This window comes from Haemaphysalis longicornis, unplaced genomic scaffold, assembly GCF_048455015.1.
Source record: "Haemaphysalis longicornis isolate Haplotype H1 unplaced genomic scaffold, Haemaphysalis longicornis Haplotype H1 scaffold_12, whole genome shotgun sequence".
Taxonomy (NCBI): domain Eukaryota; kingdom Metazoa; phylum Arthropoda; class Arachnida; order Ixodida; family Ixodidae; genus Haemaphysalis; species Haemaphysalis longicornis.
Window position 1 is genome coordinate 78,135,352 of NW_027526225.1, and position 13,781 is coordinate 78,149,132.

At 46.3% G+C, this 13,781-nt stretch overlaps 1 protein-coding gene across 1 annotated transcript in view; it reads left to right on the top strand.

Annotated features, from left to right (window-relative positions):
* Crmp (Collapsin Response Mediator Protein) overlaps nt 1-13,781 on the top strand; it is an 85,077-nt gene that overhangs the window by 53,625 nt on the left and 17,671 nt on the right. The window contains exons 2-5 of the mRNA XM_077693495.1: nt 4,407-4,501; nt 5,110-5,183; nt 9,764-9,874; nt 11,288-11,455. Of these exons, the coding sequence (XP_077549621.1) occupies nt 4,407-4,501; nt 5,110-5,183; nt 9,764-9,874; nt 11,288-11,455 (448 nt within the window). The remainder of the gene's footprint in view (nt 1-4,406; nt 4,502-5,109; nt 5,184-9,763; nt 9,875-11,287; nt 11,456-13,781) is intronic.

Here is a 13,781-nt window from a genome sequence, read left to right on the forward strand (position 1 = left end):
ACGCCACCGCGATCGCGCCCCAGACAACCTTGTCCAGAGTACTCGAAGGTGGCTTTTGTGATTCGAATTTTTCTTCTATCCATCGTTATCATAACGAACTGACTCTCAACCCGAACAATTATGAAATGTTTACGGCGTTGAAGGCATTATAAACTCGCTAACGAACGTAATAAATGGTATACGTGCTTTTTTTGCAAGAATCGAAGCCGATGAATATTTCCAAGCAGCTCTTAATTGTTTTCCAACCCATCCAGGCGTAAAGAACAAATCCTTTTCTACTTGGGATGGCGTTCTATGAATTAAATAGAAAATTACTCTCACTGTGTTGTCCTGGAGTGAGGACCCGGCCTACTAATAAGCTCGACTTTGCTATTAAATAAAGTTTTCTCCTCCTCCTCCTCCTCCTCCTCCTGAGTGCAGTTTTCCTCTAACGCACATCTGACTATTGGGGCGATATGGCGGTGAGAAATGAAAAGGAAATATCACCCCAGGTCTGAACAAACATAGTGTTACTGTATCTTTACCGTAGACGTGACTCGTTTTGTTCAATATACCTCCACACTGGTTATAAGCCTGGTATAAAACGAGCACGCGCCTATGCACACAGTATATAGGTTATTTGGAACTCAACCTATATTTTTTTGTGCCCCATAGTGCATGTCGGCATACTTTCATGCCATGACAACGAAAAGTGATATGATACGATACTTTTAAGCGTTCGGAAAGGTTGCAAAAACTATTTTACCTTACAAATGATTACCGGGAACCGTAATGCCTTCTGCCAAAACCGACATCCCCGAAGGCCTGGAATTTGTTTTGGTCTTGTATTTTCTCTGTTGTCGGTTACTAGCAGCTGGCTGTTACCTTTGTTCGAAAGATTGCTTAAAATACAGAAGGTGACGCTCAGCTCCGACTCTTCGCGCTCCGCACAGGACCGGCTTCGCTAGGAATGGGGCGACGCCGGCAATGTTTCTTCCGTAGCGGTATCCAAAAGTATATTTCAGCTCATGCCTTGAGCTAGTGTATGCAATTTAAGTCAATTATTATGATAACAGCTTACGCACACGCAAAATCTGGTGCGGACAAGCACCAGACGCGAACCGAGCGCTGAGAAACCGCAGGGAGAGCGAGCCCGACTGAAGCAGACGACAAATGTGAGAATCCCTAAGCTGACGTCACGGAGGCGCGCTTCGCAGCACCTCCCGTGGTCGCGCTCACCGCCAATTGGGAGCAGACGATTTTTCGTCGCCTTGTTGTTGGTTCGCTGGCGGAACAATGAACACAGAAAAGATAGTTTAAAATAGGTTTAGTCGTTTAAAATGTGTTTACAAGAACAGTTGCGCATAAGTCAATCCAACGCCCACCTGCAACTGAAAGTACGTCGCAACAAAACAGACGCAAAACGGATGTTTTCAAAACGGACAAACACAATAATACCATACCGCCCCAGGACCTCGTCGTATTCGGCTGGCGGGCAGATACGCACGGCTGAGAGAGTTTGAATCTGGAATAAGCTGGAGGTTAGGGTCGGAGGGCGTGTTTTGTGGTTCGAAGAGGAAATGTTTTGTTCGATGCGGAAGCCAGCGGAAAGGGACGGGCAGCCGTAATGGGGCGAGAGTGGTGGATGCTGCGGCGCGTCGGCGGAGTATTAAAAGAGGGGAGGAAAGGACGGTCTGTCGCCACGCATCGTTTGCGCAGTCTCGCAGCAGGAAACGGTCGTTACAAGCGGCGCAGGGCCCACGCCCTGCGAAACGCTGACGCGAAGTGCGGGCGTCCGCCCCCTCCCGTCTCTCTTCACTTGGTCCGCATCCTCTTCCGCGTCCGCTCCCGCCGCCAAGACGGAGGTCACGACCCCTTGACGCCGCTGGGGCGAGGAAGGCGACGGAAGGTCGCGACCCCTGTTTATTAAAGCCGCGTAACGTTGAGTCGAGGCACTCAGCGCTTGACACTACCACGCCCCCACTTCCAAGTCATTTTTTTGCTCCTTTTCTGCGTTCGTGCTTCTTTTACACTTCGGAAAGGGAGAGGTGTGTCGTGAAAAAAAAAATGCCTTGGAAGAAATAGAACTATGGGTGTGGCGTACAACGCATGCGCACTTCTTTTACCGCTGTCACAGTAAATTAAAAAGAAAAAAAAACTGAGCCGATCGTCTGTGAACTTGTCAGTGGAGAACATCAGTTCGACAAACGCTGATGCCCCAGCGCCTTCCCCCGCCCCCAGTTCTCTTACTCTTATCTACCCTTTCATTCACGTACCCTCGATTCCCCCTCCCTTGCACTGAGTTGATTACAGCGCGATGATTACAACGCGAAGTTTTCTCCCATGCCATCTGAGTCAGTCCAAAATATAAACTGCTTCAACAAGTTCAACCTTGTCGTGATGGCGATGTCGGATAAACGGCATCACAACGCGAGGGACACAGGTTCGATTCCGACCAGGGAATCGTTCTTTTTTTTTTTTTTTTCTTGAAGCGCTAGTGTAAAGTCGGCTTGTCTGCAGTGCGTTTTGGGCGTAGCGATAGACGGCACCGAGGCGTAGAAAGCTTCGTTTTAATAACATTTCCAATGCACTTCTTTGTATTTTCCTGTCGAACCATTAATAGTCGTATTAGTTCGTAGGTTGGTTGCACGTGCGGAAAGGAGTGGTCGTTCGCTCGCCGAGTTTGGGTGTCGGCGGGGGCACTGCTTGTGTGCTAATCACTCGCTGCGTGAAAACAGTACGCTGAGAACATTTCGCGCTCACATTTCCTGGTCTTGGAATTTCTGTCAGTCGCGTCGCTGACGCAACGGGCTTGTTGTTTCGAGATAAGCTAGATTTCGGCACTGGCGCGTTTCTGAAAACCGCTGACGTAACGGTATGGCCGGAGGCGGGAGTGTATAGGAAGGAAGATGCGATAAAAAGGCGATAAGGATATAGCAGTGACGGCGGGGACTTCTGTTCGCAGTGAGCCTGCAGTGCGGTTTCGTGTTTGCAGATCGCGACCTCCTCTCCGCCGGCGGGCTGACTTGCACGATTGGCAGGTGATGACCAAGCGAAACTGAGATAAAGGCACGGATTAAAACGTGATTACCCGGGGTCGGGCCGCCGTCGGCTGTACGAATTGTTTCTTCGAAAATTTCGCCGATGGCCTCGTGGAACTTGCGCCTCGCGAGTGTTGCGTGCGTGCGAAATGTCGTTTGCTCGAGACGGACGCCAAGTGGGCCAGCAGCGCTTCTGTCCGCTCGGACAAAATATGCCGGCGGTCGCAAGTACCGGTGTACTGCTGAAGGACCCGGAAATACCTCCTGCGAGTTAAAAAAAAAAGGGGGGGGGGGGATTTGGCAGCCCCCTTTATCTTACTTCCCTCTCCCTTGCTTGTCGTCCGAGTTTCTTATCTCGCATATCATAGACTGATTTGATTACTCGTTGCGTTCTTCCCTGCACACAGGAATGTTTTCCGACAGCCCCCTGTAAGTCGGCTTCCCCTAGAACTTCACTGCCTGTTGTGAAGCCAGCTTCTTTTTTTTTTTTTTTTTTTTTTATTGTTGGTGGTGGTGATGCCGCTTGGCCTCACTTCCGTGTAACTGATAATGTCGGTACGAAGTTCGCCGCCTGGCTACTGGCAGTTATCGTTACCGGAAACAGTGAACCTGCAGTGGTTTAAACACGGGGTGCAGAATTGGACGTGGGTTCCATCCCGCCGCTGTGGCCGCTTTTCAGATGGAGGCGAAAAGCGAAAACGCCCGTATGTCGAGATGTCCGCAAATGTTAAAGATACCCAGATCCGGAGCCCTCCACTGCGGCGTGCCTCATAACCCGGGTGTAATTATGGCGCGCTACCCCCCCCTCCCCCTCCAAAAAGAAAGTTGAGGAGGAGGGAAAAAATGGCTGCTGGAGTGATTTATGCATTGTGGCACGCATTGCGGTAACCTACCCTTCAAGGCGATTTCTGCGTATATGTCTATTTTTTTATATTTCTATAACATTCTCCCGTGAGTTTTGGTGACCTGGCATGTGTGCGAAGAGACAAGAATTGTAAAGGTGGCGCTCAATGTAAAAATGCACAGCTAGCACTCGACTGTGGGATTGGTTCTAGTTCTAATTCCAATGGGAACCAGTGCGTGTCACACTGAATCCATGCTGGAACACGACTGGAACCAGTTTCACAATACGGGGCACTTTTAACTGGGATGCGTCCATCAGGGTGCGATTGGCAAGATGTAAATAGGTGACGCGAAGCGTGAACAAGCAACACGAGATTGCCTCATTTCTCTCCCATGATTTTTCATCCCATAGAACGATGGATTCTCATGTCTCTGCAGTGACCGTAGCCACTTTTACGACACCATGCCAATGAACGATGTTGTGTTTAGAATTTCTGTTGGATTGCATAAAATTATGGCCATTCTTTTTTTTCTGCTTCACAGAGTGCGCAGACAAGGTTGCTAATCAAGGGTGGGAAGGTCGTCAACGACGACCTGGTGACTGATGCTGATGTCTTCATTGAAGATGGTGTCATCAAGTGAGTGCTTAATGTGCCCTCCTCTTTTCATTTTTTGGTTGTCGGAGCTTTGGGTTCTTGATAAATGTGCATTATGACCAGTGCTGGCCATTATTGGGTTAACTGCAGGGCCCTGCCCTATGAGTTATTGCGTAACCAACGAAGAATCATGCATGGATGCTGACGAGTGGTAGGCATTGTAAAATCACCCTAAACCAATTCAAAGATTAGAGATTTGTTGGTCATATTCACCTTTTTTAATGCCAATCTCCATGCATATGTTTCTCCGGAAAGGTGTTCCTTTCTTTTGTCCATTCACTTCGCATGATTCGGCGAAGTCAGCTGTGTTGACACCCTCGCAAGTGCGCAGGACGGTGGGGTGTAAAAAGTGTAGATCGTATCCTAAAGGGTGTTGTCAAATATGCAATAAGCCCGTTAATGGGAAACAATTTTTTTTCTTCTTGCAGACGTTGGGTCTGCATCCCTGATAGTATGCTTTTAATTTGTCATTCATTTTGTAATACAATTTTTATTGTTATTTTGACCGCTTTGCTGTCCAATCATGTGAGGACACGATCGTGTGGGAAGGGCTGGGTGACAATCACTTTTTTTTTTCTTCGAAATTCTAGGCAGGTTGGCAAGGATATCACCGTGCCTGGGGGAACACGTACTATCGAGGCCAAAGGAATGTACGTTATGCCCGGTAAGTGGGGTGCCAGCACCAAGTTGAAATATTTAGCAGTTTTTTGGGAGTGACAGAATGCTCAAAAGATTGTCCGGTACAGTTCCCAATGAATGATCGTCACTGCAGCATCTGCACGAAACCATTCTCAGTAATTTGGGGCATGCAGCAGGGCCAGCTGACTATTCTCGCAGTGACTGGTTTGTGAGTTCAATACAGTCGAGCCCTTTCATAACGGCCGCAGTTATAGGCACCGGGCAGCTGGACGGGTGGCGCCACCACTCGGCTCTCGCCTCGTCAGTGGAATGAGCCGGTGCATTGGACTACACAGCCTTCCGTTGTTTTTGTCGTGTTTGCTTCGGTGCTTTGTATGTTTTGGTGGCGTTGTGAGCAGTCATGTGAGATTAAACAAAGTCTAAACAGATGTGTTGGGTTCTTAGATGCAGTAATGACTACGTAAACTTGTCGGACGCGTCTAAAGTTGGGTATCGGCTGCAATGGCATAAGCGCTTTTTGCAGCGATCTGAGCTTGGCTCCACCCGTTCTGAGTACGAATAAAACTACTATTACTAGTATTATTTTCTTCTTAAATACACTCACGGCTACGCAAACTTATTGGATGCTTGTAAGGTTGGGGAAGGGCTACATTGACACGAGCGCTTTTGCAGCGCTCTGCGCCTGGCTCCGCGCGATCTGAGTAGGAATCAAACTATTAGCAATATATGAAAGAATTCATTACTACCACTTTCTTGACTGGTTTCAATGACTACGGTTTCCACGCCAGCCTTAGCGCTGGGATACCTCGATACGTGTGCTTTAAATAGAAAGGCACCTGCATACGAGATGGATTACCGTGTAGCCGTAGAAATGTTGCGGTAGTTTACACTTTCTGTAACCGTGAGCTTTGTACCTTCGGTTTTGGTGAGCGACACTGTGACAGCATGGGAGCCTGAAAACCGAAGTGGAGAAACCACGTTTCTGGTGGTCATTTTATCAAGAGCCAAAGTGATTCACCAACTCAACAGCCCAAGCTACCAACCATTCCTCCTCCCCTTCCCGTTTTACCCCCTGCGTAGAATAAAGGCTGGCACCGATAGTTAAAAAATGTGGCAGTGTTAACGTCAGGCGGTGTTTTTTAATGCTTAAGTATTCTTTACAGAGTACCTTAAAAATTGTGTAATGCCTTGTGAAGACACCAAAAACGCGCGATTAGTTGCCTCAAATATGGGTTCATCAATCCGAGTCCTCCAGCACAGACACATTCTCGACACACTGGAAAAAGTTTAGATTTGGAGAAGGGGGCATGGAAGTTCAAAATTAAACAGCAAAATCATCTAATGGTTATGATGGTTGAACACAAAGCTTTCTTCGTGTGAAATCGAATGGGAAATGGTCAAAGTCAAAGACGCTGCGACCAAAAGACCAAACTGCGTGCTGGTCAAATTCGACGCTTAACTAGTCAAAGTTTAAATCCAGAAGGCAACCAAGGAAACCCATACGATAGAGCTTTGCGATAAACCATCATCGTCATTAGACGGAGGTGTGCATGATTTTTCAAGCGTAGGTGGCAGCTTGTAAACTGACCGCAGCATTCAGTTGTGAAGCTGAGTACAGGTTTCGGGCACCCTCCTGTCTTGCGTCCTTCAGTCAAGCAGGAATTGGTTTTTGAAAAACCATTTACCAACTAGCCAGAAACCATTGCAATTCTTGTAAAGCAATGCTTCTCCACGACAAGCAATAACATTCTACTATCATGCGGCATTTATTCTATCAACGATTCCCGATGACTGTATACTAAGAGCATTTCTGTGAAATTAAGCACGTTTCAGCCGTAGGTAATGAAGATACGGAAGCGTCATCCGTCACAATTTCTGTTTTGAGGTAAATCTTCGAAGACACCCTCCAACTTTGTCTTTCGCTTGTGCACGACGTCGGCGCCGTTTCGTCATCAACTGCCAAAGGCCTGCGCCGCAGCATTCCTAGATCGGTTGCGCACACCGGCTTTGTGGGAGCATTTAGCGGGAATATACTCCTCGATTCGCAAAACTGCATGCAGGCATGAAAAAATTGCATGAAGCAACGAACTTTCACTTCCAGCTTGACATCCAGCTTGGCGCATTAAGCGTCGTCTGCTATTTGTAAATACTGAGTATGGGCGTAAATAACACACCTGGCATACCTTGTAAACGTCATATCCACACTCAAGATTTACCGATCTGAAAAATGCACGTGGGGTTACGTCCGCTTTGCAAGCCGCACCGCAGAAAAACGACAGAAAGCCATGCACAACTGCGCTGCGCTGACCGCCACCGGCATTCCACTGACGAGCGGTTCGCCACGGGCGGCGCTGTTCGCTGAAACGACGGTGGTGCCATACAACGGCCGCCCGGTCCCTATAATGAACGCTTGGTTACAAAGAACGAAAGTGGCATGACCATCGCAGCATGTATTGAGGCAATAGTATTTTGTTTCAGATACAGTCGAGCTTCGTTATAATGAAGTAATATCGGGACAGCAGATTAGTTCGTTATATCCGATATTCGCTGTAACAGTACAGGAAAAAGTCGGCTCTAACATATTGAAAATCTGGCTTGCGAAAAAATACGTGTTACAAAAATGTATTTTTTCAGGCCTCGAATCCACTATAAACAAGTTAACTCTCACCTTTCTCTTTGTTGCATATAAATGTCAATGAACCGGAACATGAGTACGTGAAGTTACGACAGAACAAAGTTCGCTTGACAAAACAGGCCTGCATCCTTATTTGTATGATGAAGGATGTGATCTTCATCTGGTGGCTACTCACAGCACTGAGCAGGATGAAATTTTCTACAGTGTCTATGAACAAAGGATCTCTACACTTCTGCAGTTTCGGACGACGGTTTTTCTCTTTTTTTTTTCACGTAGCTTCTCAGACTCCTGGTGAAATATTTCGTTATATCCGATATCGCGCGCGGCTCTCACGGTTTCAGTTGGGTCATAAAAGAATAAGTGTAATTGAAACAAAACTCGACCAACCAAAGTTTGTATTTAGTTTGCTATAGCCGATAATTCGCTATATCAGTGTTCATTATAACGAGGTTCGACTGTATAACGAACTGGCGCGAGGGTGCAACTTTGGTACAGCGAACGATCCACCATCACCCGAATGCACCTAGCGTTCGCTGTTGCTACTTGATGGGCTTTCCGCAATTGCGAAGTATCAAATAAACTGCGGGGCGATTACCTTTTTCCAGCAGAACTGATTGCAGCCAGCAAAAGAAAATCAGAGGGAAAGAAAATGCAAACAAAAAGGATGCCGTTGTCAGGGTTACGTGTTGCCCCCCTCCCCCTCTCCCCCCCAAAGCTCTACCTGCAGGCGGACAAAGGGAGCACACAACGGAGGTGTGGGGAAGAAAGATATGGGAGAAAATAGGGTAGACAACGGTGAACTTGCAGAAGGTTGGCGCTGGCGCTGTGCCCGCATGCGTTTCTCCCTGCCAGCTTGTCTGCGGGTAGACAAACCGGCCATACGGATCGTGTAGGGCCACAAAATTAGCTACGCAGCCGTGTCAGTGTGCCCGCCACACGCGTTCCGCGTTTTTACGCACAGAAAAACGATTATTACAGATAACAAACTTCGAATAAACGTCGTAATGGTCGAGTTCGTTATAAGTGGGCTCTATCTGTAGAGTGAACGTTTGTTAATTTGAGCTTCCATAATTCAAATTTATGGATAATTTGAACTGTACAATTAGGTCCGGCTAGGCTCCGTAGAAGTCTATGTGTAAAAAAGCCCTTTATTCGAACTTCAGTAGGTTCTGCCACGAATAATTCAAATTATGTATGTGCGACGCTTAATGTTGCGTTTGAATAAAGTTTTTTCCTCCTCCTCCTCCGCCACCGTGCTGCTCGTTCGGGGCCTTGCACATGCACAAATAAAAACGCATCTGCTGCCTACACAAGATGCTGCATACATCTCTGCAAAACAAAGATAAGAACAGAAAGGGAAATTAAAGTGGGGTAAAACGAATTTGGACCCTAACGGAGGACGTTTTGGACGACTTATTCTTTGCAGACTCTGTCGCAGTGGATGTGAGTGCAATGGTTCATGTTGCGCTGACTGATGAGGAGATCATCTTAGGTCAGGAGCATAGAAATTATCGCTACCAGTGGTGATGATGAGGGAATAAGCACCAATGCGGCTGTTTGCTGCAGAAGTCATGGCCGAATTGAAATTCTGTCTACCTGTTTTTCAGTTTTGAAGAAAGTGAAGAGGGTGCATATTGCTACATTCGCTCGTCATGGCAAAATGTGCTGGCTGTCGCCTTCAAGGACAAAAGGCAGACTGCAATTTAGTTTTTTTAAGCATTAAATTATTGAAATTCCCTAATACTTCCCAATCGCAGTGTACTGTTGCTATTCTTCCCTTGCAGTTCAAATTAGCAAGCTTTCACGGTAATTCTATACTTAATACAAGGTGTGATGCTTTTATGAACATGTTAAAAACTGATTCTATCCAGATGGCTTGCTGCGCTGCTAGTGGCGGGGCGTTGGGAGCTTCTTTTTTTCCAGTGTGACTAAGGTGAAACATTGTCGGCGACTCTCCCTGTCTCCACCAGGTGGCATCGACTGCCATACCCACTTGGAGTTCTTCTTCATGGGGACACGAACAGCCGACGACTTCTACACGGGCAGCAAGGCCGCCCTCGCCGGTGGAACCACCATGATCAGTGGGTCCTGTTGCGTCCAGTGCTTCCTGTACCCAGTGTTTCTTGCAGCTTATTTATCGCTTTGGGCATCTAGTGCTTCCGTTATCCGGTACCTCTGTTATCTGGTACTTCCGTTATTCGGTACTTCCCACTACTTGTCCAGTGTTTCTGTTATCTGGTACATCCCACAGCTTGCATGCAGCTTTCAATCCCTGCAGTAAAATGGCTTCATGGAGGCACTGCTCTTTCAGTCGGACATCTGCTGAGCATTTGTAGAGTGCCTGGAAAATCAACTGTACTTACTCGTTCCTATAATGAAATGAAGAGTATCTTAGCAGAGTTTGGCGTTCCTTGCTGCCCCATGTGGGAACCACGGTGGCAACGTCCTAACTGGTTCGCTCTGGCGTTCAATGCTACCGCAGTGTTTGAAAGTTTGATTTTTACCTAGTTTACGCACAATATAAGCCATTTGTTCATTTCTGTGCAGTTTATAAAAACTAGACATTTTCACAGGCTTAAGTTCTGCCTGCAGACATGCCAGCATGTCGGCATAGTTGGTGTGTCCCTGTGTTGGTTGTGTGCATGGTGTGGGGGAAGAACGACACTTTAGAATGGACTTTTCTCATGAAAAATAAAATGTGCGTAAAGTCAACCAAAATGAAACACAGGAGGTGGCCTGTGAGGCCTTGATCTATTATGGGCAGACATGGCTCTTAAGACAACTTTCGTTAATTTTTAAGTAAACTCTGTGGAACTTGTCAGTCTTGCTGTATTTTGCCGACTGATTTCAAATATGCCATTATTTTTCCAGTTGGTCAATTAGTTCCCATCACAATTAGAGATAATTAGCCATGTTTGGTGGAACAATAGGCAAAACAGTGTTGGCCATAAAACTGTAATCTTTCTATTTTCCAATACTATGAACCCTGGTGAGTGCAATAAGAGAATCGGTTTTTTGATGCACCGCTTGTGACTTTTTTACAGTTCATTAAACTTTTGTGCTTGAAATGGGCATTTGAAATGGTTCTTTGCCACTGGGCCACCAAGGTTTAATGAGCTGTAAAATAAGTTCCAAGCGGTGCATCAAAAAACTGATTCGATTATTGCATTCACCAGGGTTCGTAGTATTGGAAAATACAAAGATTAGTTTTATGACCCACAGTGTTGTGCCCATTTTTCCGCCAGACATGGCTAATTATCTTGGTTTTTGAAATCAGTGGGCAAAAAACAGCAAGACTGACAGGTTTCATAGAGTTTACTTTAAAATGAAAAGCAATTGTTTTTAAGGGCAGTGTCCCCCCCTTAAAGTAACTATAACTTGCTTCCATGTCTATTCAAAGGTTTACGAACACTTTGACTTGAACTTCGGTATGAAGAACTGAAAAATTTTTAATTCATGCATGTTGTTTCCACACCTCTTGTCGTTCCACGCAGTTGACTTTATCTCCAAGAAATCTCCCCACATGACACTACTTGAAGCGTATGAGGACTACCGGAGCAGGGCTGACGAGCGCATTTGCTGCGACTATGGCCTCTCGGCAATCCTGAACGATTACAACGAGGACGTCTTCCGGGAGATGGAGACACTTGTCAAAGACAAAGGTGCGTGCTTCCCTGTACGTTTAAAGGGACCCTGCAGCACTTACCATCGACTACTTGGAATGTATTTTGGCATAAATTCTATTGTTCCAGCAATCTCCTCCCGCAAGAATGATGAAAATCCGTTCACTATCCGAAACTACGCGCAATGATAAATCGCGCATAATTGTTCCCTCTCAACTCAGTCGCAGACAACACGATGAAAGCTGCGCGCTGTCTCCTGGAGAAGGGAATGGCTCGTGGCGTCTTCTCCAGTGGCCTTCGATATATGACAGGCCAGGGAGTTTTCCCCTCTTCTCCGAAACGTGGAGGGGCCTATTTCCGGTTTGGTGGCACAGAAAAGCAGGCATGGCTGCCTGCTCGCAAGTGCGCGCTCAGGCTGGTAGGGCGTTTTTGAAGCAATAAATGTTTGTTGTCATGTGATCTGGCTGAAAGGGGAGTATTAAGTTCGTCACTCAAACTCCGCGCACACTCAAAACACAAAAGAAACGGCAAAACCGTGCGTACATGTTCAGGCATAGAATTGGTTGGTACACAACACCGACGACGGCGGATCATCGCAGGAAATGCGAGAAATAGGCCGCAAAGTTGTTGATCAGCGACAGCCAATAGGACAGCCATGGCCAAAATGACATCGTTTAGGCCATGCCAGGGGTGCATAATGAGGAAAATTGAAGAGAGCGCGGTTGGTTTTTCCGTGTCCGTCACAGCGATTTGCGCGCTCACTGCTTCACGTGCACGTGCAATATTTGGCTCAGGTATTCCTGGAATTGTAATCTAAATGTCAAGCAGGATTGCTTGCACTGCTCAGAGTGTTGCAGGGCCCCTTAACTTTCAATTGGTGTCCGATTCACATTCTGCAAAGTGTGTTGGGTGAGCAGCGCTGTTGGGAGCAAGTGGTGTGGTACAACCCAGAAAGTACTGTGATAGTTGGAATTTGCCTTGAGATTAGGATAATGATCACTATCATGAAGGTGTGATACTTGCCTTGTGGTTAGCTGGCAGTTGCTCCGTCTATATAAGCTTTAACATGTCGAAAGTTTCGACAGTAGACTAGCGTAATGTTGAGCGGGAGTTTAGGCACGACTGCTTCAAATGTCATCTAATGCATAAAAGTGCGACGTTTGTCATACAAGTGAAGTAAATTCAAGCCCTTGTTCACCTGTAATTGATGCGCAAACATTACGTTGGAAAAAGCTGAAATTAGGATGAACCTAGGGGGAAAAAAATCATTTCCTTTTTCTTTCCCTTTCATTATGAAGCACACTGGGATAAGCACAATCTGGGTCATTGCTCTGGTTTCGTGAGCTGTTTAGATGAAAGAAAAAAAAAAAATGTTTGTCAAGTCTCCCTCCCATTCTGTCTCGATCATTGCACGGCGTATCAACACTAACTTTAAAGAACAATACCGATCTCTATATCTTTGTTCATTGGAATTTTGAGAGCTCGATTAATGGCACGTGGCCAGAGCAAGTTGCTTTTGCTAAGATCTTACACCTGGTTAGCTCTAGCACTATGCGTCCTGCACATGTAAGTCTCTCGGAACACTGCGACCAGAATGGAACACTAAAAAAGTAGTCGAGCATTGGCAACCCTCGATTTTTTTGTTTTCACACCCTTTAGCTCTGAGGAGTGTTATATTTTGAATGTGAAGGGGTAAGTCTGGTTCATATTTTGGATGTGGAGGGGAAAGTTGGGCACCATATGTGCTTCGGCACCTGGAAACCATGGACCTCTAATAGCTGCAAAAGAGTGTACTGAAGGGCTCGCTGCTACGTTATATCATTTAAAAACAGAGTGGAAGACAGGACTAGGGAAGGAACAGGTGACACAAGCGCTGACGAACAACTATGGGCATTTTAATTTGCAGGAAGATATACATGAAAAGTGAAGGGAAGAGAAGAAGAAATGAAAATAAAAGAAACAATGAAATAAGCTTTTGACGTAAAAAGTGATAACAGCAGATTAGTTAGTAAGGACACGACAATTTTATCCACTGCGTGATGATTTATAGACGACTAGTCATGTTAGGTATGCGGTCTCCTAATTTAGCAGTGACGCGGATGGTTCACTAATGCAATCTCGCTCCCTGTTTTGTGCGAAGGGAGAGGGAGATCTTCGAAGCCTTCGAAATCAACAGGAAAGGGAGTGATTGCATTAGTGAACCGCTCGTGTCACTAATGCAGTGTCACTAATACAATGTCACTAACGGTTCACTAATGCAATCTCGCTCCCTGATTTGTGCGAAGGGGGAGGGAGATCTTCGAAGCCTTCGAAATCAACAGGAAAGGGAGCGATTGCATTAGTGAACAGACCGTGTCACTGCTAG